Source organism: Salmo salar, chromosome ssa13 (genome assembly GCF_905237065.1).
Source record: "Salmo salar chromosome ssa13, Ssal_v3.1, whole genome shotgun sequence".
Classification (NCBI taxonomy): Eukaryota; Metazoa; Chordata; class Actinopteri; order Salmoniformes; family Salmonidae; genus Salmo; species Salmo salar.
The window spans coordinates 40,522,410-40,545,280 of record NC_059454.1 but is presented as its reverse complement, the minus strand read 5'-3'; the positions used below and the strand labels follow the sequence as shown (position 1 = coordinate 40,545,280).

General features: G+C 41.7%; 2 protein-coding genes across 9 annotated transcripts in view; both read left to right on the top strand.

The window, feature by feature from the left end:
* Positions 1-13,154, top strand: part of LOC106567096 (hepatocyte nuclear factor 4-alpha) — a 33,173-nt gene extending 20,019 nt beyond the window's left edge. For 2 of the 5 annotated variants that reach the window (XM_014135985.2, XM_014135987.2), the window contains exons 2-10: positions 3,398-3,572; positions 3,817-3,941; positions 4,586-4,692; positions 4,946-5,101; positions 10,481-10,568; positions 10,745-10,897; positions 11,095-11,331; positions 11,571-11,693; positions 12,183-13,154. In XM_014135985.2, the coding sequence (XP_013991460.1) occupies positions 3,398-3,572; positions 3,817-3,941; positions 4,586-4,692; positions 4,946-5,101; positions 10,481-10,568; positions 10,745-10,897; positions 11,095-11,331; positions 11,571-11,693; positions 12,183-12,325 (1,307 nt within the window). In that variant the 3' untranslated portion in view covers positions 12,326-13,154. Of the gene's footprint in view, positions 1-1,712; positions 2,005-3,397; positions 3,573-3,816; positions 3,942-4,585; positions 4,693-4,945; positions 5,102-10,480; positions 10,569-10,744; positions 10,898-11,094; positions 11,332-11,570; positions 11,694-12,182 lie in introns of those variants that run through there. The other 3 variants (XM_014135984.2, XM_014135983.2, XM_045693270.1) reach the window with 3 other exon arrangements.
* Positions 13,155-14,718: 1,564 nt separating this feature from the next.
* On the top strand, positions 14,719-21,959 carry LOC106567098 (alpha-tocopherol transfer protein-like). 4 transcript variants are annotated; one of them, XM_014135992.2, is made up of 6 exons: positions 14,719-14,900; positions 15,371-15,659; positions 15,900-16,081; positions 16,693-16,886; positions 17,068-17,178; positions 19,191-21,959. In XM_014135992.2, exons 2-6 carry the CDS (start codon positions 15,379-15,381, stop codon positions 19,473-19,475), a joined length of 1,053 nt encoding a protein of 350 aa, XP_013991467.1. In that variant the 5' UTR covers positions 14,719-14,900; positions 15,371-15,378; the 3' UTR covers positions 19,476-21,959. The 4 variants fall into 4 exon arrangements, with proteins under 4 accessions (XP_013991467.1, XP_013991465.1, XP_013991466.1 ...); XM_014135990.2 differs by having other exon boundaries at positions 14,732-14,997; XM_014135991.2 differs by having other exon boundaries at positions 14,739-15,066.
* The last annotated feature ends 912 nt before the right edge of the window (positions 21,960-22,871 follow it).

Sequence of the window (22,871 nt, the reverse complement as noted above, 5' to 3'; positions counted from 1 at the left end):
GACGGGGCGCAGCCCGGCAACCCTAATGCCTGAACGAAAATGTAGCAAAAGCAACTACGTTAAATCAATACAACCCCTACCACACGTAACATAGAACAATCCCGCACGAATCCTAACTAAACACAGACTAACTAAATACCCCCCCACTAATGACAAACAAGACACAGGTGCAACCAAAAAACAGACATGACTAACAGACACTGAAACATAGATCAGTGGCAGCTAGTAGGCCGGCGACGACGACCGCCGAGCACCGCCCGACCGGGGAGGGGCGCCACCTTCTGTGGACGTTGTGACATTCATGGTCAAATTGCTGCAAAGAATCTACTACTAAAGGACACCAATAATAAGAAGAGACTTGGTTGGGCCAAGAAACACGAGCAATGGACATTAGACCAGTGGCAATCTGTCCTTTGGTCTGATGAGTCCAAATTGTAGATTTTTGGTTCCAACCGACGTGTCTTTGTGAGATGCAGAGTAGGTGAACGGATGATCTCTGCATGTGTGGTTCCCACTGTGAAGCATGGAGGAGGTGTGATGGTGTTGGGGTGCTTTGCTGATGACACTGTTGGTGATTTATTTAGAATTCAAGGCACACTTAACTAGCATGGCCACCACAGCATTCTGCAGTGATATGCCATCCCATCTGGTTTGAGCTTAGTGGGACTATCATTTGTTTTTCAACAAGACAATGACCCAACACACCCATCACTCCAAGCTGTCTAAGGGCTATTTGACCAAGAAGGATAGTGATGAAGTGCTGCATCAGATGACCTGGCCTCCACAATCACCTGACCTCTACCAAATTTAGATGGTTTTGGATGAGTTGGACCGCAGAGTGAAGGAAATGCAGACAAAAAGTACTCAGCATATATGGGAACTGCTTCAAGACTGTTGGAAAAGTATTCCAGGTGAAGCTGGTTGAGAGAATGGCAAGAGTGTGAAACGCTGTCATCAAGGCAAAGGGTGACTACTTTCAAGAATCTCAAATATAAAATAGATTTTGATTTGTTTAACACTTTTTTAGTTACTACATGATTCCATATGTTATTTTAGTTTTGATTTCTTCACTATTATTCTACAATGTAGAAAATAGTAAAAATAAAGAAAAACCCTTGAATGAGTAGGTGTGTCCATACTTTTGACTGGTACTGTAGGTCTGAATCCAGACTGTTGGCCGAGGCTCCCTCATGATGCAGTACTTCCAGTTGAGCTGCACCTCTCTTCACTTTGAGTATAGATTTGATTAAAACATCTAGCTAAAAGGCTAAATAATCTGTATGCTCTCAGATTGCAATAAGAATTCATATGATAAGATGCTCTTTGGTGCCCTGATGAAGGCGTTGGCTAAGAGTGCCTTGGCCTACAAGTTGAGCTTCCAATTCTTTGGTCAAAGACATTTAGTTATCTTATGGTTTTAAATGGCAGGAAACAACAAGAGGTGATTTCAAGCAAGTAAAGCACAATGATTTGGCTGAGATTCAACATTCATTTTATGTCTCTCATGATATAATTGTTGATCCATTACTGACAGCAAGGTGGAAAGAGAAAGAGGGAAAGAGAGAGAGAGAGAGAAAGAGAGAGAGATGTTGAAAAGAGTGAGAGATCCAAGTTATGTTTGAGAGAAAAACAACCATGATTCTCCAATAGAGAAGGAGTCTAGTTAAACATCAACCAGGAAGCTCCTCCTGTCGGTCTGACCCAGGCTTTTCATGGCCTCGTCCTCCAGAGCTCTGGAGGAGAGACTGTCCCCATCGCATAGGAGTATCTCTTTTTAATTTTATGAGGAGGAGCCTGGCCAAATATGAGGGGGGGAGGAGGAGGAGGAGGGAAGGCACTTAGCTTCATGGACAAGTCTTTTTGATCATCTGTCAGGTAGCTGAGAGGGAATTTGTTTGTCCAAAGCACTGGTAGACATGGACATGGCAGACTATAGTGACGCCCTGGACCCAGCCTACACCACATTGGAATTTGAAAACATGCAAGTGCTCTCCATGGGCACAGGTGAGTCAGAGTCATACGTTGCCTGGTTGAACTTTGAGACTTTTGGCTACTAAACGTTTGGACAGAGGGTTTTAGTTGATGTCATCAAAAGTAGCTGTCATTTGTCCAATCTTGCATTGGATGCAAAAGGATGAGAATGTGCTTTTCTGATAATATGATCACCTTTTGTTGCAATAGTAAAACATTCAGGGGTTTTGCACAATACACCCAATGCATCTGGATGATTTGGTGGTGAAACAACTGTTTGGTTGAGAAGGACCTTATCCTGTTGTAACTTGTAGACTGTATATTTGACCAAAGATAGAGTTACAACGAATAGATATTCATTATATGATTTAAGTGACATGGACATCCCTCTCTTGTTACCTACATCTATGTTCCCACGCATTTCGAGGTCCATACAATGAGAAAAGCATTTCTCAGAGTTCTTTGACAGCATGATAGTTTTTTTGAAAGTGAAACATTGGCCTTTCTAGTCTCCCATGACATTCGGCTGTGAACTTGATTCTGAAATGAAACAATTTCCTCTGAGGAAGAAAAGGCAATGACCCTTGAAAGACAATCGAATTGCATGGCCAATATCATCTTTGATATTCCTTACTCATTGTACTGGCTTATACAGATAAATATTCAGATTTGTAATGATACGTAAACAGCATACAGTACATTGTATATGTGTAGTTTATTTCAACAATAAATGTTTTTACAAGTATAATTACAGCTTTACTACACAGGTATAACTGTGAGTAACTCAATGTAAAGTGTTAGCAGAAACCTTCCATACTGTATGATTGATTGAACCAGTCATCTCATTGATGACTTTGAGGGAGGGTGAGACTGCCTGTCTCCAGTGATTGCCTTTCCAGAGGTAATCAATTCTGGATAAGTTACTGTTTACCTTGACTGGGATTTCAGCTACTACTCAGATAGACAGTAAATACTACTGTAAGAGACCATAGCCTGATCATAGCCGTATTAGCCCATTTCATCAACCAGCAATGACACTGACCGACTTTAATGTAATCACTTGATGCCGGTTGTTCTCACATTTTAAATTAAATTAATCAAAGTATCTGTTTGCTTTGAAAATATGTTAAGTTAATGACTGACTCTTAACTCTTTTCAACTAGTCACTCCACACCATCCATCCCTATACTCACAGGCTAACTTCCAAAAAGTTCCAAGCTGTGAATTATTTCATTCAGTCATCAAAAATGTCTAGTAACTACTTATCCCACTGCACACATACATATCCTCTTCCCTAAGTCAAACATTGATGACCCAAAGACCTACTGACCAGAAGAGGAAGACTGGATTGATATAGCACTTTTCCACAGCTCAAAATGCTTTACATAGTGTAGCACCCACAATATCTCTCTGTCTGTTGTTTCAGACTCCTCACCGGCTGAGAGTGCCAACATGAACACAGCCAACCACCTCGGGGCGGTCGCCCTGTGTGCCATATGTGGGGACAGGGCCACGGGCAAGCACTACGGGGCCTCTAGCTGTGACGGCTGCAAAGGTTTTTTCCGCCGGAGTGTTCGCAAAAACCACATGTACTCATGCAGGTGAGGATCAGGCTTATAGTACATTATACACAAGGGCAAACAACAGAACCTCCATATTCCGGTCCACTTGGCAAGAATAATGACAAAGTTGCAATTGCTGATTTATGCCTCTAGAGCCAGAGATAACAATGAAAGTACGACTTATACAGACGGTTGCAATAATGACGCTGGCATATTCAACAACAGTTTTCTCTCTACTGCAACACAATTCATCTAAAGCATTCTTTCTAACTTCCTTCTCAAGGTTCAACAGACAGTGCATTGTGGACAAAGACAAAAGGAATCAATGCAGATACTGTCGATTGAAGAAATGCTTTCGAGCTGGCATGAAAAAAGAAGGTATACAATTCATTCAACTTCATTCAAATGGTAATTTACAAGAGTGAAAGAGTGAAAAAATGATTGAGATGATTGAGGCCTATGTGGTCATATTGTGGTAGTACGTATTATGCTCAGTCTCTACTTTTTGTACAACAACGTGATGACACTAGCAGTTATTACTTCATCATCTCTGGTAAAGGATATCCTAGAACTAGAACGTCCCATTTTTATCAGCCAGTCCCTATCGTAGCGTTGTAGAGCCGAGCAGAGCCATTGTGACTGCTCATGAGGTATGTTGCAAGAGCCAGGAGACCAGCACTTTGTTAATGTTGACTCCATGATGCACTAAAGTCTATGACCAGCTTATGCTGAGCAAACAGTTCTGTGGGGGAATTATAGCCACACATACTGATAAACACATCAACCTTGGGAGACTTTTGTCTCCCTCGGAGTCAATGCTAATATGAGTCAATGGTAATATCCCCCTAATAATTGTTAATGACTGTCAGATAATATTGTATGCACCGTTTATTATGAAAAGAATGGCATATTTGAGTTGTATGACTTTGTAGGTTTGTCAAGTTGAGTCAGAATGACAGTATGGGGAGTGCTTTGACTGAACAGTTTCTGGTGAACAATAGATAATAAATTATCTATTCTATTCTGATAGCTACGGTTTATTTGTTTCTCAGCTGTACAGAACGAAAGAGACAGAATCAGCACCAGAAGATCTAGCTATGAAGACAGCAGTTTACCATCTATCAATGCACTCATCCAGGCAGATGTACTCTCAAGACAGGTAAGGCCCATGGATATGGTTATTTCGATCGAAATCATTGTAAGCATTTTAAAGTCATTTTAAATTGCCCCAGAATGGGTAAAAAGTTGTATTGAAAGGAATGGATTAAGTGGTGTTGATAATTTGTCTATGAACAGGACACACATGTATTTATTATTATTGTGTGTGTGTGTGTGTGTGTGTGTGTGTGTGTGTGTGTGTGTGTGTGTGTGTGTGTGTGTGTGTGTGTGTGCGTGCGTGCGTGCGTGTGTAGATATCCTCACCTGGGCCCATACTGAATGGTGACATCAGGACGAAAAAGATAGCGACCGTCACAGATGTGTGTGAATCAATGAAACAGCAGCTGCTGGTGCTGGTAGAATGGGCCAAGTACATCCCTGCCTTCTGTGATCTGCCTCTGGATGACCAGGTAAGACATTGCACTAGACTTTACAGTGATAGACTTGGACTGGACTAAACTAGGTTGGACTAAACCATACTAACTCTTATTCTGGGGTATTGCACTTTATGGGCCATTTTGTCTTGGACTAAAAAGCCTGCAATATAGGGCAGGAAGCCAGTCTGATAGATAATTCAAGTATTTTATTAAACCTATATTTAACCAGGCAAGTCAATTAAGCACAATAGTTATATTTAAATGGAGGCTTAGCAAGAAGCAAAAGGCCTCCTGTGGGGACGGGGGCTGGGATTTGAAAAAATAATGTTGCAGTAAAGTATTATTGTCATTCCTAAAAAGAGCAACTTAAAGCTATGTGTCCAGGGAATATACATCTCTCCAATCAGCATTTTGAGTAAGGAGTGCTGCTGCTGTTTTTAAAGACCTCCGAATCCAAAGAAGGGGTTAATGTATTTGAATCACCAGTTACAATATGATGAGCTGGTTTGAAAGTTCTATCCGTGTTCAGAACCATTCCAGAATCATTAACGCTGTGATGACCAGGGCTTGGTAACTGATTTGCTGAAATTGAATTAGTCAGGGATCCAACAGGTGTATCTTCACACACTTACTTTAACTCTGGTCAGCTCTTCAGTGACCTAAAAGGTGGTGGGAAAGCTTCCTTGTTTAATGGTTAGGTTAACAGTAAGTGGCATAAGAGGTATAATATTTCCAGGGTTGGGTAGGTTACTTTCTAAATGTAATCCTTTACATACTAGTTATGTGTCCAAAATTGTAATCAGTAACGTCATCTGATTACTTTTAGTTACTTTTTGGTTACTTTCCCCTTAAGAGGCATTAGAAGAAGACAAAAAGGATCCATCAAACTGTGAAAATATTCCTAAACATAATTACAGGGCTCTTCTGTAAAAGAGACCTTGTTCTCAGCATGACTCCCTGCTGGTAAAGGTTCAATAAAAAATCTCAAATAAATCAAATGCATCATAGTGGACTCGCTCAGGTGGAACAAACTAAAACTTTTTTCAATGCTGAATTCAATGTAATTGAGAAAACAGAAAGGAGTCATAATGTATTTTTTCCACAAACATCCTTTCTGAATTTAAAAGTAATCCAAGAAGTAACCATCTAGTTTTTCAAAAGTATTTATCTATCTGATTACAATATTTTTGCTGGTGTCATATTCGTCGATGAAAGGGGACCAAAGCGCCGCGGGTATAGTGCTCATCTTCTTTTATTATCGTAATTAAGTGAACACTTAAACAAAATTAACCCCTGTGCGGACATCCAGCGAAAAATCATATCGCCATTAGCATAACAAAATTTAATAATTGAAAAAAAAAAACATTCAAATTATATCGTTTTATAGATACACCTCTCCTGAATCGAACCACGTTGTCCGATTTCAAAAAGGCTTTACAGCAAAAGCAAAACATTAGATTATGTTAGAGGAGTATATCGTAAAAGTAGCCACATAGCCATTTTCCAACCAACCACATGCATCACAAATAACCAAAAAACAGCTAAATGCAGCACTAACCTTTGACAATCTTCATCAGATGACACACCTAGGACATCATGTTACACAATACATGCATTCTTTTGTTCGATAAAGTTCATATTTATATATAAAAACAGCATTTTACATCGGTGCGTAACGTTGACTAACTATTTTCCCTCAAATGCATCCGATGAAACAGAGCTACAATTTACTAAATTACTATTCGAAAACATTTTTAAAATGTAATATTGTCATTCTAAGATTTATAGATGAATATCTCTTGAAAGCACATGTAATGCCAGATTTAAAATTAACTTTACTGGGTAATCATACTTTGCGATGAAAAGGGATGCGATACTCTGAAAAATAGGCTAACGTTACAGATCAGCGCCATCTTGGAACAATCGCATATCACATCTAGTCTTGTATATTATTGTCAATAATCCCTTACCTTTGGTTGTCTTCATCAGAAAGCACTTCCAGGAATCCCAGGTCCACAACAATGTATTTTAGTTCAAAAAAAATACTCCTTTATGTTCCAAGAGCTTGTTCTTGTTAGCGCGTCTGAAGGCTGCTCCAAAACTTCCGTCGGCCACGGGACAGCCATTTCGAGAAAATGCATTTTTTTCCCATTTAGGTTCGTTCAAACATGTCAAACGTTGTATAACATAAATCTTCAGGGCGTTTTTCAACAAGAGAGCCAATAAGATTCGAGGGGGACAATTGCATTGTGTATCAAAACGTTTCGAAAGGGGAGGGTAACCAGGGGCGTCGGCGTCATAATGGTGATGGCCCTCTCCGTGTGACCACGTTCCACAGCGTCTCATTCATTCAGTTTTAACAGTAGGAGACTCAAACCACTTTGTAAAGACTGGGGACATCTAGTGGAAGCAATAGGAAGTGCTCAATGAACCATAGCTCACGGTGTGATTAATAGGCAACGTGATGAAGTTGAGTTCGCAATTCAGAATTCCACTTCCTGTTTCGATCTGTCTCGGGGTTTTGACTGCCATATGAGTTCTGTTATACTCACAGACACCATTCAAACAGTTTTAGAAACTTCAGGGTGTTTTCTATCCACAAGTATTAATTATATGCATATCCTAGCTTCTGAGTTTGAGTAGGAGGCCGTTTAAAATGGGCACAATTTTTTTTCAAAAATCGCTTTAGCGCCCCCTATCCTAGGGGAACGCCAAGAGGTTAATAAACCGACAATCAACAGTTCCATAAGGTTCTCAGACTATACAGGAAACAACCACCCACAAACCCAAAGGAAAAAACAGGCTGCCTAAGTATGGCTTCCAATTAGAGACAACGAAAGACACCTGCCTCTGATTGGAAACCATACTCGGCCACACATAGAAAATGAACATAGAAAAAGAAAATTAGAACATATCCCCTGGACACAAACAAACCCCAAAACAACACCCCCCTGCCACGCCCTGACCATACTACAATGACCAATGACCCCTTTACTGGTCAGGACGTGACAGTACCCCCCCCCCCAAAGGTGCAGACCCCGACTGCACCTCAAAACAAACAACCCCACAAAACCAACCCCAACCCTAAAGGCAGGGAAGGGAGGGTGGCCACCGTGCTACACCCCCCCCTTCGCCAATCCTCCCACTACGGAGGTGGCTCTGGCTCTGGGCGTACCTCCCGTTCAGCAGACTCTGGGCTGAGAGGCGTCACTGGAAGCCCCGGGCTGAGAGGCATCGCTGGAGGCCCCGCGCTGAGAGACGTTGCTGGAGGCCCCGCGCTGAGAGATGTCGCTGGAGGCTCCGGGCTGAGAGGCGTCGTTGGAGGCCCCGGCCTGAGAGGCGTCGCTGGAGGCCCCGGCCTGAGGGGCGTCGCTGGGGGCTCCGGGCTGAGGAGCGTCGCTGGAGGCTCCGAGCTGAGGAGCATCGCTGGAGGCTCCTGCCTGGGGAGCGTCGCTGGAGGCTCCTGCCTGGGGAGCATCGCTGGAGGCTCCTGCCTGGGGAGTGTCGCTTGGAGGCTCCGGGCTGAGGAGCGTCGCTTGGAGGCTCCGGGCTGAGGAGCGTCGCTGGAGGCTCCGGGCTGAGGAGTGTCGCTGGAGGCTCCGGGCTGAGGAGTATCGCTGGAGGCCCCGGCCTGAGAGGTGTCGCTGGAGGCCCCGGCCTGAGGGGCGTTGCTGGGGGCTCCAGGCTGAGGAGCGTCGCTGGAGGCTCCGGGCTGAGGAGCGTCGCTGGAGGCTCCGGGCTGAGGGGTGTCGCTGGGTGCTCCGGGCTGAAGAGCATCGCTGGAGGCTCCTGACTGGGGAGCGTCGCTGGAGGCTCCTCACTGGGGAGCGTCGCTGGAGGCTCCTGACTGAAGAGCGTTGCTGGAGGCTCCGGGCTGAAGAGCGTCGCTGGAGACTCCTGACTGGGGAGCGTCGCTGGACGGAGAGTGCGCGGAGCAGGCACAGGACGTACTGGGCCTTGGAGGCGCACTGGAGGTCTGGCGCTCAGGGCTGGCACAACCCGTCCTGGCCCGATGCTGACTATAGCCCGGCAAGGGCGGAGTGCTGGCACAGGACGAACTGGGCTGTGCTGGGGAATGCGGGGCACCGTATATGGAGCAAGCGTAGGATATCCTGGGCCCAGGATTCTCACTGGAGGTCTGCCACTTACAGCTAGCATAACCCGTCTTGGCTCAATGCTCACTCTAGCCCGGCAAGGGCGAAGCGCTGGCACAGGACGAACTGGGCTGTGCTGGTGAATGCAGGGTATCGTGCGTGGAGCCGGCGTAGGATATCCTGGGCTGAGGAGCCGCACTGGAGGCCAGATACGTTGAGCCGGCGCACTTTTCCCTGGCTACCGGCTAACTGTCGCACGACAACGTTGAGGAGCCTGTATCGACCGCACCGGGCTGTGAGAACATATGGGCGACATAGTGCGCCTTCCTCCATACTGCCTAGCTCCTCCCTCTGTGCGTCTGCTCTGTCGTGCGCTTTCCACCAGTCCCTTTCTCCGGAATCCAGCGTCGTCATCCGCTCTTGACTCCCCGACCGGCTCTGGTTTCCTCCATGGCTCCCTCCGAAATGCCCGGGACGTTAGGTCAGGGTTCCCCCCTGACCTAGCAAAACTCCCCTTATGCCCCCCCGCCCAAAAAAATGTTTTGGGGCTGCCCCTTCACCTCCTGAATAGGAGGATACAACGCCTTGTAATTCCGTCGTTCCCTCTTCGCTTCCTCCAGCTCCTCCTTCGGGCGCTGGTACTCCCCAGCCTGGCTCCATGGACCCTTTCCATCGAGGATCTCCTCCCACGTCCACGACTCGAGATACCTCCTCTCCTGCTCCTTACCCCGCTGCTTGGTCTTCTTTTGGTGGGTGGTTCTGTCATATTCGTCGATGAAAGGGGACCAAAGCGCCGCGGGGTTCCGTAAGGTTCTCAGACTATACAGGAAACAACCACCCACAAACCCAAAGGAAAAAACAGGCTGCCTAAGTATGGCTTCCAATCAGAGACAACGAAAAAACACCTGCCTCTGATTGGAAACCATACTCGGCCACACATAGAAAATGAACATAGAAAAAGAAAACTAGAACATATCCCCTGGAAACAAACCAACCCCAAAGCACACAGAAACAACACTCCCCTGCCACGCCCTGACCATACTACAATGACCAATGACCCCTTTACTGGTCAGGACGTGACAGCTGGTAACATAACTGATTACATACAGTAAGCTATTTTGTAATCAGATGACATGTAACTTACTACATGTAATAAGTTACTCCCCAACCCTGAATATTTCCCATGTCTTATCAAATAAATGGTTTCATAGAAAAGACAGTTAACATGGAGACTAGCATGTATGCTGGTAAGAGGTGTTTTTCTGCAAGACAGTTTCAAGGTTAAAGCTAATAATGAAATGACTTTACTTTGTTTCAGGTGGCATTGCTGCGAGCTCATGCTGGAGAGCATCTTCTGCTTGGAGTTGCAAAGAGGTCTATGTTGTACAAGGACCTCCTGCTATTAGGTAAAGTCAAGATAACATCTTAGCTACAGTACATCACATATGTCATATAATAGACTAGTTATAATTGTCAGAATAGTTTATGATAGCAATAATATGATACTTGTTTGGGGGGGGGGGTCATCAAACACAGAGTGATCCTACCCTACAAGACAGTTATTTTTTTCTGTTCTTTATAGGAAATGACCACATTATTCCCCGGAACTGCCCTGAGTTGGAAGTGATCCGGGTAACAGTTAGGATTCTGGACGAGCTAGTGCTGTCCTTCCAGGAGCACCAGATAGACGACAATGAATACGCTTGTTTGAAAGCCATTGTTTTCTTCGATCCAGGTACTACATGAAACACAACATCACCTTTAAAATAAACAGACTATCAATCGAGGGCAATAACTTTTGTGTTGAAAAATAAACATGATGTTACCAGTGAGTAACAAAACTATTGACTAGAAATGGTTGTTCTATGAGCAATATGACCAGGCAGTGAGTGACCAAGCTATTGACCAAACACCTACTCTCTCCTGCTCCAGATGCCAAAGGTCTGAGTGACCCCAGTAAGATCAAGCGAATGCGTTACCAGATTCAGGTCAGCCTAGAGGACTACATCAACGACCGGCAGTATGACTCCCGGGGGCGCTTCGGAGAGCTGCTCCTGCTGCTGCCCACACTACAGAGCATCACCTGGCAGATGATCGAACAGATACAGTTTGTCAAGCTATTTGGGATGGCCAAGATTGACAACCTGCTCCAAGAGATGCTCTTAGGAGGTTAGCCTTCTTGATATTGTTACTGAGAAACAACAATTCTAAATCTATGGCCAAAAGTAATGCCAAAAGAACTGAGTACAAACAAGTTTCCATGAGTTCTATTGTCTAAAGAAGTGTACACTCTTCAATAGGATAAAATGCTAGTTAGTTATCATACTGTATTACCAATGGACAGTGTCACAGTGAATGAGGAAACTAACTGTTTGTGTGATTTTTGCATGCTTTGTGGTTTCCCTCAGGTTCTGCTAACGAGGCAACTCACACACCTCACTCTCTCCATCCACACCTGGTTCAGGAACACCTCAGCAACAATGTCATTGTGGCCAGCAACATGGCTACTCCCATCCATAACGTCCAAATCTGTGAGTATCAATAACTACATATGCCCGACTTTAAATGTCCAACTCTGAGGGCAGGTTCCCCAAAAACAGATTAAGCCTAGTCCTGGATTCAAAAGCACCGAAAGTTGTGTCCGGGACACCGACCACAAAATGTACCTAAAAATGCCCAAGATTCTCAACCAACGATGGGCTCAGTGGCATCAATCCACTCCCATTTGCAACAGTCAGGTAGTTGGAAGGACAAACAAGCTTGGCAGAATAATCCACTAAATTCTTCAGAGAGACTAATCAGGCTTACTTTGTCAAAGAAAACGTCTGTTATTTTTTTCTTAACATTTTTAATTCCTTCAGAAATTTCACAAAAGTGCTTATTCCTTGTCTGGAAAATAAATAGTTTTCTTTCCAAGTAATGTCATGCCACAAGGTAAATATGCTGCTTTGCTGTGTACCTGACTGACTGCGTAGTTTAGTGAATTCCTCCACTAACTGATTCTTTCTGGTTTGTTGCAGCCACTCCTGAAACTCCAATTCCCTCTCCTCCCACAGCCTCTAGTTCAGAACACTATAAGATGGCTCAAGGGGTTATAGCCACCGTGCCCAAGCAAACTAGCTCCATCCCGCAGCCAACCATCACCAAACAAGAAGCCATCTAACGCAGAACTGGACCCCACAAACCCCGTCCAACAAAGCATTCACAATTTCATAATCTTCACTAGTATCTCTATTTCTTTATATATACTCAGTATAAAGATGAAAAACAATTCATATGTGAGAAACACTTATTCTCAACAAATCTCAGGAGTGTACTGTACAGTTGGGATACATTAGTCAACTGACCCCCACCAGAGGTACATAGGCCTAATAATATTATTACATGTACAATGTAGTATCAAGCAGACAAGAGATGAGAACGACATTGTCATGTTTTTAAATAATGTAATAATGTGACAGACATAGCTGTATAATAGGTTGTCAATTGGTTCAGAATTATTATTTTTTTTACTTTTTCAAGTTCTATTCAACTTGCTGTATGACAGTTGTGTTTCATTGAAATATGTCCCTGTCTAATATGGTTTAATATGTCCCTGTCTATATGTTCTAAAAATCGCTATTTAGTTCTGTAGTAACGTGCTTAAATGTTTGAATTAAAACAGCGCAGTCCATTTAATACTGTATACTTTCTGTGGAGCCACTTCATAAAAGCTTAAGGCATTCACAGGTTGAGGAACTCACAATGTTTTCCCATTTGAAATAAATGCATTGCATTGGTGTTTAGACGTAACAAATATTTGCAGTTTTGCTGTAAAGACATGTTAGTGTATTTTGTTTGACTATAGACTCCTTTGGTGTCATGGTATTATAACTACTAAATTACAGAATAAACTGTGCCTTTCATTCAATACTGCCTTACACTGGAAAGATGGGCAATATGTTTCACCTTACAATGTGAAGATGAATAAAATGTAAATGTTTATTTTTAAACCACTTTGCACTGCCCCTTATTTAATTACACAATACAAGTACTTAATGGAACCTTAACTTATATGGTATGAGACCAATAACATCTCATTTAAAAATGTAGAAAGCATAGCCTATCCACTGTTAATAAACCCTGATTTTTATGTCAGAAGGAAAAATATAATTTGCTACATTATTTCAGAGGTCTCTCCTCCTGTCACCCTATATCTATCACACATTTGTCTGGAAAAGTCAATATTGTACAACAAGTTAAGTGAATGAGAAAACTAGATGATTTGTTATCTTCATTTTACTGTTCTTAGTTATTACTAAGCTATGGTATTGAAGATGAAGATAGCCTACAATCATCAAGATGTGTACTTCTCAATTATTGTTAGCATGGTATTATGATATGGATAATGGTCAATGACCATAATGATATTCAATGTTTCTTTATCGAGGACAGGTTAACCCTGGCTAAAGAATTAGTGACATTTCAAAACCAGTTTGAATTAATGTCGGCTGTTTTAGTCTCTGACGAATGAAAAGCCGTGGCCTACGTGGCAGTGCATGGTCAGGATAAATAGTACAAGGGGTGTTTCTTCAGGCTGATAACATGTCATAAAGTAACTGCAGATAGCTGTGAAATAAAGCTTCTCATAGCTTATTTTTCTACTTGAGTAAGCTAAAGAAAAAGTCAGTAATTTCTTCATCGGTAGAAGGCATTTACATTTTTGTGTTTGTTGGTGCACCCATTTCTAGCAGGTTGTACTGTTTATCTCTGTCACCTCCCCTCCATTTCTCGTTACAGTAATAGGGTCAACTTCGAGTTTTGTTAACAAGTGTAGGGAAATAAAGATTTTACCAGTTCATTGCGGTCCAGTGTGTGGAGTAGTGTGGTCTTACAGGCATGTTTTGGAGCGTGTAGCAGCGACAGTGCAACAGAAAAAGGCTATTGTCTATTTAGAATTTCTATGACCTATCCATTGAAGCCAAAAGGGGGCAGCTGTAACGCAAGCGTTCAAACCAATTTGCTCAAACTCTAGGCCTATCAACCGACGTTTGTGGTGCAATTGCGCCATCTATCGGATCCAATGACCACAGAAAACCTGTCCATTATCAGGTGCATATCACGCGCTTGGACTTTATTTCATATTATAGAAGGCCTAGGTTAACCATTTTATTCTGAAGATGATTAAATATAAAGTGTGTATCATAAATTACATTTTAATTTCATTTACATTACATTTACATTCCATTTACATTTAAGTCATTTAGCAGATTTAATATAATTAATATAATATAATAATTTAATTTAATTTAATCTGTATAAATATGTATCCGGAAAAAAGGAAAAAAAACTAAAGCCAACACAATTCATAATAGCCTATTTAGGGGTTGATGTATAATTTTGATCATGATTTGTTGTTACAATGTACTGTAGCAAGTACTGAATGACGCAGCTCATCACATGCTTCAGCGTAACCAAAGAGAGAAAGAATCTCGCGCCACCCGGAACTGGCCGCGGATTGCTCCAGAAAGGTGGTCGTCACTAGTTATTACAGCCACAAAGTTATAAACCCCGCCCATTTCTACAATTTATCTTTTCAAAATGCGATTTTAAACCTAACCCAAACCTTAACCACACTGATAACGTTATGCCTAACCCTGACCTTAAATTAAGACCAAAATGCTCATTTTGTTTTAATGAATTTTTACGATACAGCCAGTTTTGTCTGTGGCTGTGGTAACTAGTGGAAACCCAGAAAGGTTGGTTTGTTGTTGGCAGCTTCTGTTTTGATTAAATAAGCATTCGTCTGGAGAACACTTTTGACCCTGGAAAAAAAAAAAAACGATCGTCATTCTGGTTGGTATTCAGAATCCGCAGTAACTTGCAGGCACAGCTTCTCGAGTACAGCGCGGTCAAAAGCAGAATGTATGGGAAATACAGGATAGGGTTTACAATACAGTGTTTTCAAGATATTGTCGTGACATTTATGTTGTTTAGGTCACTGCTGTTGCTGTAGGCTAGACTAGAGAATACACACAAGTTTGTGGCTACAGTGAGTGTATGACTAATTGCTGATAACAACCTTAGAGATGTTCTGTGGTAATTGTGGTATTTCTCATGTGGTTCTACTGTCTTGTAATGCTCTCCAGTCCAGGTTTTCTTGTACCACGACTTTTTTCTGCTGTGTTGTTTTATCCAGACATGTATGTGGTATTTGTTTATATTTTAGTGGCCAAAATGATGTCTGAAGAAAGCGCGCCCATGAGGCACATTGATCTTGGGTCTCCTCCTCCTCTGGAACCACCAGCGGCTGGTTACAGGTTCCCCGGCCCTCCGCCACCCAACTACTCCTGCACTCTGACCCCTGAGCTGGTAGCCAAAGCCCGGGAGGAGCTACAGGAGAAGCCAGAGTGGAGGCTGAGAGATGTGCAGGCCCTGAGGGACATGGTGCTGAAGGAGCAGCCTAACCTCCGAACCAGGCTGGACGATGCCTTCCTCCTGCGCTTCCTACGGGCCAGGTATATCATGATGCATTACAGTACCTACCCATAATGCTCTGGGAAACTGTCCCTAAGCGTCTCAGAGTAGGAGTTCTGATCTAGGATCAGGCCCTCCGTCCATATAAAAACTGATCCTAGATCAGCACTCATACTCTAATACTGTTTATGAATATGGGCCCTGGTTTCTTCTTATTCAATATGTTCTATCTTGAAGCTAACATAATGGTGTTCTGTCCCATGTCCTTGTCCAACCACCAGGAAGTTTGACTATGACCGTGCCATGCAGCTTCTCCTCAACTACCATACCAGTCGGCGGGCCTGGCCTGAGGTCTTCCAGGACCTGAAACCTTCCACTATCAAACATGTGTTAGACCTGGGCTTCCTCACTGTCCTGCCCCATCCAGACCCTAATGGACGCTACATCCTCTGTCTCAGACCTGGTCAGTGTGTTAGCTCGCACTATCTAATGTATTTCCATGTCCAAGAAGAGCTCTAACTCTTTTTCTTTCATCTTTATTTGGTAACACTTCATATGAACATATCGTAGAAGAACAGACCAATAGAATAACATTTTATTTAATCCATAGGAGACGGAAATTGATCATTTACAATGCCCTATGAGCTATGTATAATTAAACAATAAGGCACGAGGGGGTGTGGTATATGGCCAATATACCACGACTAAGGGCTGTTCTTAGGCACGACGCAAAGCGGAGTGGCCATATACCACAAACCCCCGAGGTGCCTTATTGCTATTATAAACTGGTTACCAACGTAATTAGTAGTAAAAATAAATGTTTTGTAATACCATTGATATACTGTCTGATATACGACGGCTGTCAGCCCATCAGCATTCAGGGCTCGAACCACCCAGTTTATAATACACTATAATGCATGACATAGGAGCTAATAGCTGCTCATAAACATATACAGCAAAAACAAAAATTGGAATCTTGAAAACATGTTTGCCAATAGCCTTGATATAATAGATTCAAATTGTCCTATGCTTGACCTTTTTCGGTGTTACTAAATACAAATTATTTTACAACAGGAAAATGGAAAGCGAATGATTATCCATTTGAGGACAACATCCGGGCAATTTACCTGACTCTGGAGAAGCTGATTCAGCCAGAGGAGACTCAGGTTAATGGGATCGTCATCTTAGCAGACTACACTGGGGTGGGCTTGTCTCAGGCATCCAATCCGGGCCCATTCCTGGCCAAGAAGGTTGTCAGCATCCTTCAGGTAACCTTATTACTGTTCTGATATTTGCGTTTTGATATTATCAACCATAACATCATGATCAAAGTACACTCGAATCAGATCTCAAATATTTATCTTATCAAACACCCTTGAGAAAGATACTCTTGGCTTGTGTATTTTGTAAATAATATAAATAGATTTGAATTTCAATGTTGCATTTCAGGATAGCTTCCCAATAAGAATCAAGGCTGTTAACATCATAAATGAGCCCCGGATTTTCAAAGGGATCTTTGCAATAATTAAGCCTTTTTTGAAGGAGAAGATGGCAGAGAGGGTGAGTCTTTCTTCTTATCCTCCTTTTTCTGTACACAGTAACCTGTTGAATGTTGATCACTGCATTCAGATTTAATTTAATAAAATCTAATTTTATTTGTCACATGCGCCGAATACAACAGGTATAAACCTTAGCGTGAAATGCTTACTTCAAGCCCTTAAAACCTCTTACATCTAGACGTTCCGCTAACGGAACACCTGCTCCAATATCCAATGATAGGCGTGGCGCGAATTACAAATTCCTCAAAAATACAAAAACTTCAATTTTTCAAACATATGACTATTTCACAGCATTTTAAAGACAAGACTCTCCTTTATCTAACCACACTGTCCGATTTCAAAAAGGCTTTACAACGAAAGCAAAACATTAGATTATGTCAGCAGAGTACCCAGCCAGAAATAATCAGACACCCATTTTTCAAGCTAGAATATAATGTCACAAAAAACAAAACCACAGCTAAATGCAGCACTAACCTTTGATGATCTTCATCAGATGACACACCTAGGACATTATGTTATACAATACATGCATGTTTTGTTCAATCAAGTTCATATTTATATCAAAAACCAGCTTTTTACATTAGCATGTGACGTTCAGAACTAGCATACCCCCGCAAACCTCCGGTGAATTTACTAAATTACTCACGATAAACGTTCACAAAAAACATAACAATTATTTTAAGAATTATAGATACAGAACTCCTTTGTGCAATCGAGGTGTCCGATTTTAAAATAGCTTTTCGGTGAAAGCACATTTTGCAATATTCTGAGTAGATAGCCCAGCCATCACGGCTAGCTATTTAGACACCCACCAAGTTTAGCCCTGACCAAACTCCGATTTACTATTATAAAAGTTTGATTACCTTTGGTGTTCTTCGTCAGAATGCACTCCCAGGACTGCTACTTCAATAACAAATGTTGGTTTGGTTCAAAATAATCCATCGTTATATCCAGATAGCGGCGTTTTGTTCGTGCGTTCAAGACACTATCCGAAGTGTAAATAAGGGTCACGAGCATGGCGTATTTCGTGACAAAAGATTTCTAAATATTCCATTACCGTACTTCGAAGCATGTCAACCGCTGTTTAAAATAAATTTTTATGCCATTTTTCTCGTAAAAAAGCGATAATATTCCGACCGGGAATCTGCGTTTAGGTAAACAGACGAAAGAAAACAAAGCATGGGGTCGACTCGGGCACGAGCCTGAGTCTCACAGTACTGTAACCAGCCACTATCCAAACGCGCTAATTTTTTTCAGCCAGAGCCTGCAAAGCCACGATTCAGCTTTTTGCCGCCTTCTGAGAGCCCATGGGAGCCGTAGGAAGTGTCACGTAACAGCAGAGATCCCCTGTAATGGATAGAGATAATCAAGAAGGGCAAGAAATTGTCAGACAGGGCACTTCCTGCATGGAATCTTCTCAGGTTTTGGCCTGCCAAATGAGTTCTGTTATACTCACAGACACCATTCAAACAGTTTTAGAAACTTTGGAGTGTTTTCTATCCAAAGCTAATAATTATATGCATATTCTAGTTTCTGGGCAGGAGTAATAATCAGATTAAATCGGGTACGTTTTTTATCCGGCTGTGAAAATACTGCCCCCTAGCCATAACAGGTTTTTAACCATCATTGCAGTTTTAAGAAAATAGAGTTAAGAAAATATTTACTAAATAAACTAAAGTAAAAAATAAAATAAAATACAAATTAAAAAGTAACACAATAAAATAACAATAACGAGGCTATATACAGGGGTTATACCCTGATGAAGACAGCTTGTCTGTCGAAATGTTGGACATAACATTTTTTTGCATCTGAGCTCCTAGAGTGCCCTGCTCTCCTTGATTTTTTTTATATATATAGGGGTTACCAGTGATATGACTTTCAGTGAATTCAAATGTATTTAAAGCCATTATGAATTAACTTAATCAAATGAACAGGAGTACTTGAAGTACTGTATGCTCCTTTGTGATTCTGTGACACATCAGTCTAACATAATTCCCTTTATTTTTCATACAGTACGTTCTCCATGGGTCAGACCTGCGCTCTTTGCACCGCAACATCCCTCGATCCGTCCTGCCAGAGGAGTATGGTGGGGTAGCCGGCCACCTCGACATGTCAGCCTGGTCGAAGACATTACTGGACTCTGAGGAGGAGTTTATAGTGGAGTTCTGCCAGCCAGATCCTCTAGAGGGCGTAGTTCTCCCAGACTCCATGCCGTTTGAAGGGCAGCAGCCTGGTGGTGCTGCCCAGGATGATGACACCTTCAGGGGGCTACGCTCTCAGCTCTACTACTGTTACTGATACTGACCGTCACCTCTCTCTCGTTTAACTACTGTGAGGACACTAGCCTGGTCCCAGATGTGTTTGTGCTGTCTTGCCAACGCCTATAGTCATTTATGTGACAATGGCCATAGGAGTTGGTTAAACAGCACAACTAGATCTGGGACTAGGCTATGAGAACACTACTGTTTCTTTTGAAACATTTATCTATGTTTTATCATGGTCCCATGGGGCAAGTTTTCAATGTTATTTAGTAGAAATCACTACAGGAGGAGCTAAATAGTCATCTGGGCCCATATTCAAAAAGCGTCTCAGAGTAGGAGTGCTGATTATAGGATTGTTTTTTACCTTTGAGATCATAATTAATACAATTATATGGACATGGGAGACGCTTTATGAGTTCAGGGCCTACTACATGGCCAAGCATAAGGCAGCTTCAGGTTTTGGCAAAGAGGCTTAATAGGAGCTGCCTCTCGGTTTCAAACAATTTCCAGTGTTACATTTATTTCCTATAGAGGAAGACGATCAACTGTGCCCATTTGAAATGCCACTCACTTCCGCTTTCTTCTTAATTTCTCAGAATACATGTACTGAGGCTGTTCCTGTTAGACTTCCTCTGCATGGTCATATTCAAACACCATGTTGTAGCCTTACCCGATCCATACTTTGCCTTAATCTATTTTCAATAATGATAGGGGTAATGAATGGGTTATGGTTAATGGGTTATGAATGGGATTTCATTTGTAACCATATAAGGTTGCCACTTTTATCCAGAGCAATGAGTGGATAGCCAACAATTTTAGCATGTGTATGTGATCCCTGCAGGAATTGAAACCAGTGATGAACTTGCCATCGGTGGTGCCACGCTCTTACTAACTGAGCCACTCAAGACCTGTAATGTCTGAGTTACTGAGAGCCCTAGCCTACAGTATGACATGTGCATTCGTTCTTATTAAGACACGTTTTACTAGTGCTGATCAGTTAATACAGCCTGACTTCAAGGACGTAACATAGTAAACACAAATCTGTGACACTCAAATTACAGTAGTATGATACGTTACATTTGGTATGGTTACATAAGACAGAAGGTTACTTAAGCCAAAAACTAAAGTGGGGAGGATGGGTGGGCGTATAACGCAAACGTCTAGCAACCCAAAGGTCACGTGTATCGAACAACATCACAGACAACAGATTTGTGTTTACTATGTTACATCTACCCCGGAGTCCAGGTTGGTTATTTCTCGTTCATCCTGATTTGATTTCACCCACTAGCATTGTAGATAGTGGATAGTTCTAAAATAGTAACTACAATATTACATATTAATGTCAACATAGCTGACATTTATCTACATGAAATGGCCTTGTTAATGCATTGTTCTAGACAAGTTTGAATCCACAGACAGATAATTATTTTCATAATTACAAACCGATACCTGCTTTATGTTTTCTTTGCATTATACCAATAGTGACAACACTTCGAGCTGGTTTCCTGGACACAGATTAAGCCTAGTTCTAGACTAAAAAGGATGTTCAATGGAAATTCTCCATTAGTACAGAACTAAGCCTAATCTGTGATTGGAAAACCAGCCCATAATGTTCTGTTTTAATCTCAACCCAGGGTACAGAAGCCAGTTCTATGGGGGACTCCACCCAGCAACACTGGAGCTATAAGTCAGTTTTTGCCAAATATTTTATTATTACCACAGGTCATTTAGAGATGAGGTTATATTGCCACCAAGAATGTGCAAAGCTGTCATCAAGGCAAAGGGTGGCTACTTTGAAGAATCTCAAATATAAAATATATTTTGATTTGTTTAACACTTTTTTGGTTACTACATGATTCCATATGTGTTATTTCATTGTTTTGATGTCTTCACTATTATTCTACAATGTAGAAAATAGTACAAATAAAGGAAAACCCTTGAATGAGTAGGTGTGTCCAAACTTTTGACTGGTACTGGATATATATATCAGCCTATATATATCAGCCATATATATATATATATATATATAGGCCTATTATTCATTATTTTATGAAAGACCAAAGTGTTTTTGAAATATTTTATTTTGTCATTGTTACATTGCACAATGTTATATTGTAATTAGCTAAAACGTTTATTTTTCTAAGCATGTCTGCAATCAATCAAGTGTATTTATAAAGCCCTTTTTACATCAGCAGATGTCACAAAGCGCTATACAGAAACTCAGCCAAAAACCACGAACAGCAAGCAATGCAGATGTCCTCCCTCATATTGCAGAGTAAACCTATATCGATCAAGAGATTAATAAACTAATTTCAAATGCAGATGTTGTGTATTCTGCAAAACCCTTACATGTCCATTAGGCCTAGAGGATGGTTTGCACATAGAGATCTTAGGGCAGTGTTCCCCAACTAGCGGCCCACAGGACAAATTTGGCCCGCGGGTGATTTTATTTGGCCCCCCAAGTTTTCTGAGCAAAAAAAGTGTTTATTTTATTGTTGGACATAAAAGACTAAAAACACCAGCAAATCGGCTCCAAGTGATTTTAATTTTGGAAATCGGTTCCAAAGTATTCCCACACATAATATAATATGTGATCATATACAAACGTAAGCAAGGTTTGAAATGATTATGTTTTAGTCAAATGTTATATATGCTTGGGCTTCTTGCAGTCAATTTGCAGTCTACAAATGATTTGTAATTATGTTCTGGCCCCCTGACCATCCACTTAAGTAAAAATTGTCCTGGGGCTGAATTTAGTTGATGATCCATGTCCTAGGGTATGCATGGGTAGAATAGAACATGGACCGGCTTCCCAAAAGCATATTAAAACCTCTACGGGATCAGTGTCCCCCCCCCCCCCCGCGGGACCGTTGAGCTAACGTAGGCTAATGTGATTAGCATGAGGTTGTAAGTAACAAGAACATTTCCCAGGACATAGACATATCTGATATGGGCAGAAAGCATAAATTATTGTTAATCTAACTGCACTGTCCAGTTTACAGTAGCTACTACAGTGAAGTAATACCATGCTATTGTTTGAGGAGAGTGCACAGTTATGAACTTGAAAATGTATTAATAAACCAATTAGGCACATTTGGGCAGTCTTGATACAACATTTTGAACAGAAATGCAATGATTCAATGAATCAGCCTAAAACTTTGCACATACACTGCTGCCATCTAGTGGCCAACATCTAAATTGCGCCTAACCTGGCATTGTGGCATTTCTCTTGCATTTCAAAGATGATGAAGAAAAAAAGGGGGAAAAAAGTTTTTTTCTTTGTATCATCTTTTACCAGATCTAATGTGTTATATTCTCCTACATTAACTTCACATTGCCACAAACTTCAAAGTGTTTCCTTTCAAATGTCATCAAGAATATGCACATCCTTGCTTCAGGTCCTGAGCTACATTCTGGTTTGAATTGGGTAAGC

Coding starts and splice junctions, on each gene's coding strand:
- LOC106567098 (XM_014135989.2), top strand. Junction 15,660..15,899: donor CTGCGCTTCCTACGGGCCAG/GTATATCATGAT, acceptor TCCAACCACCAG/GAAGTTTGACTATGACCGTG. Junction 17,179..19,190: donor AGGAGAAGATGGCAGAGAGG/GTGAGTCTTTCT, acceptor TTTTTCATACAG/TACGTTCTCCATGGGTCAGA.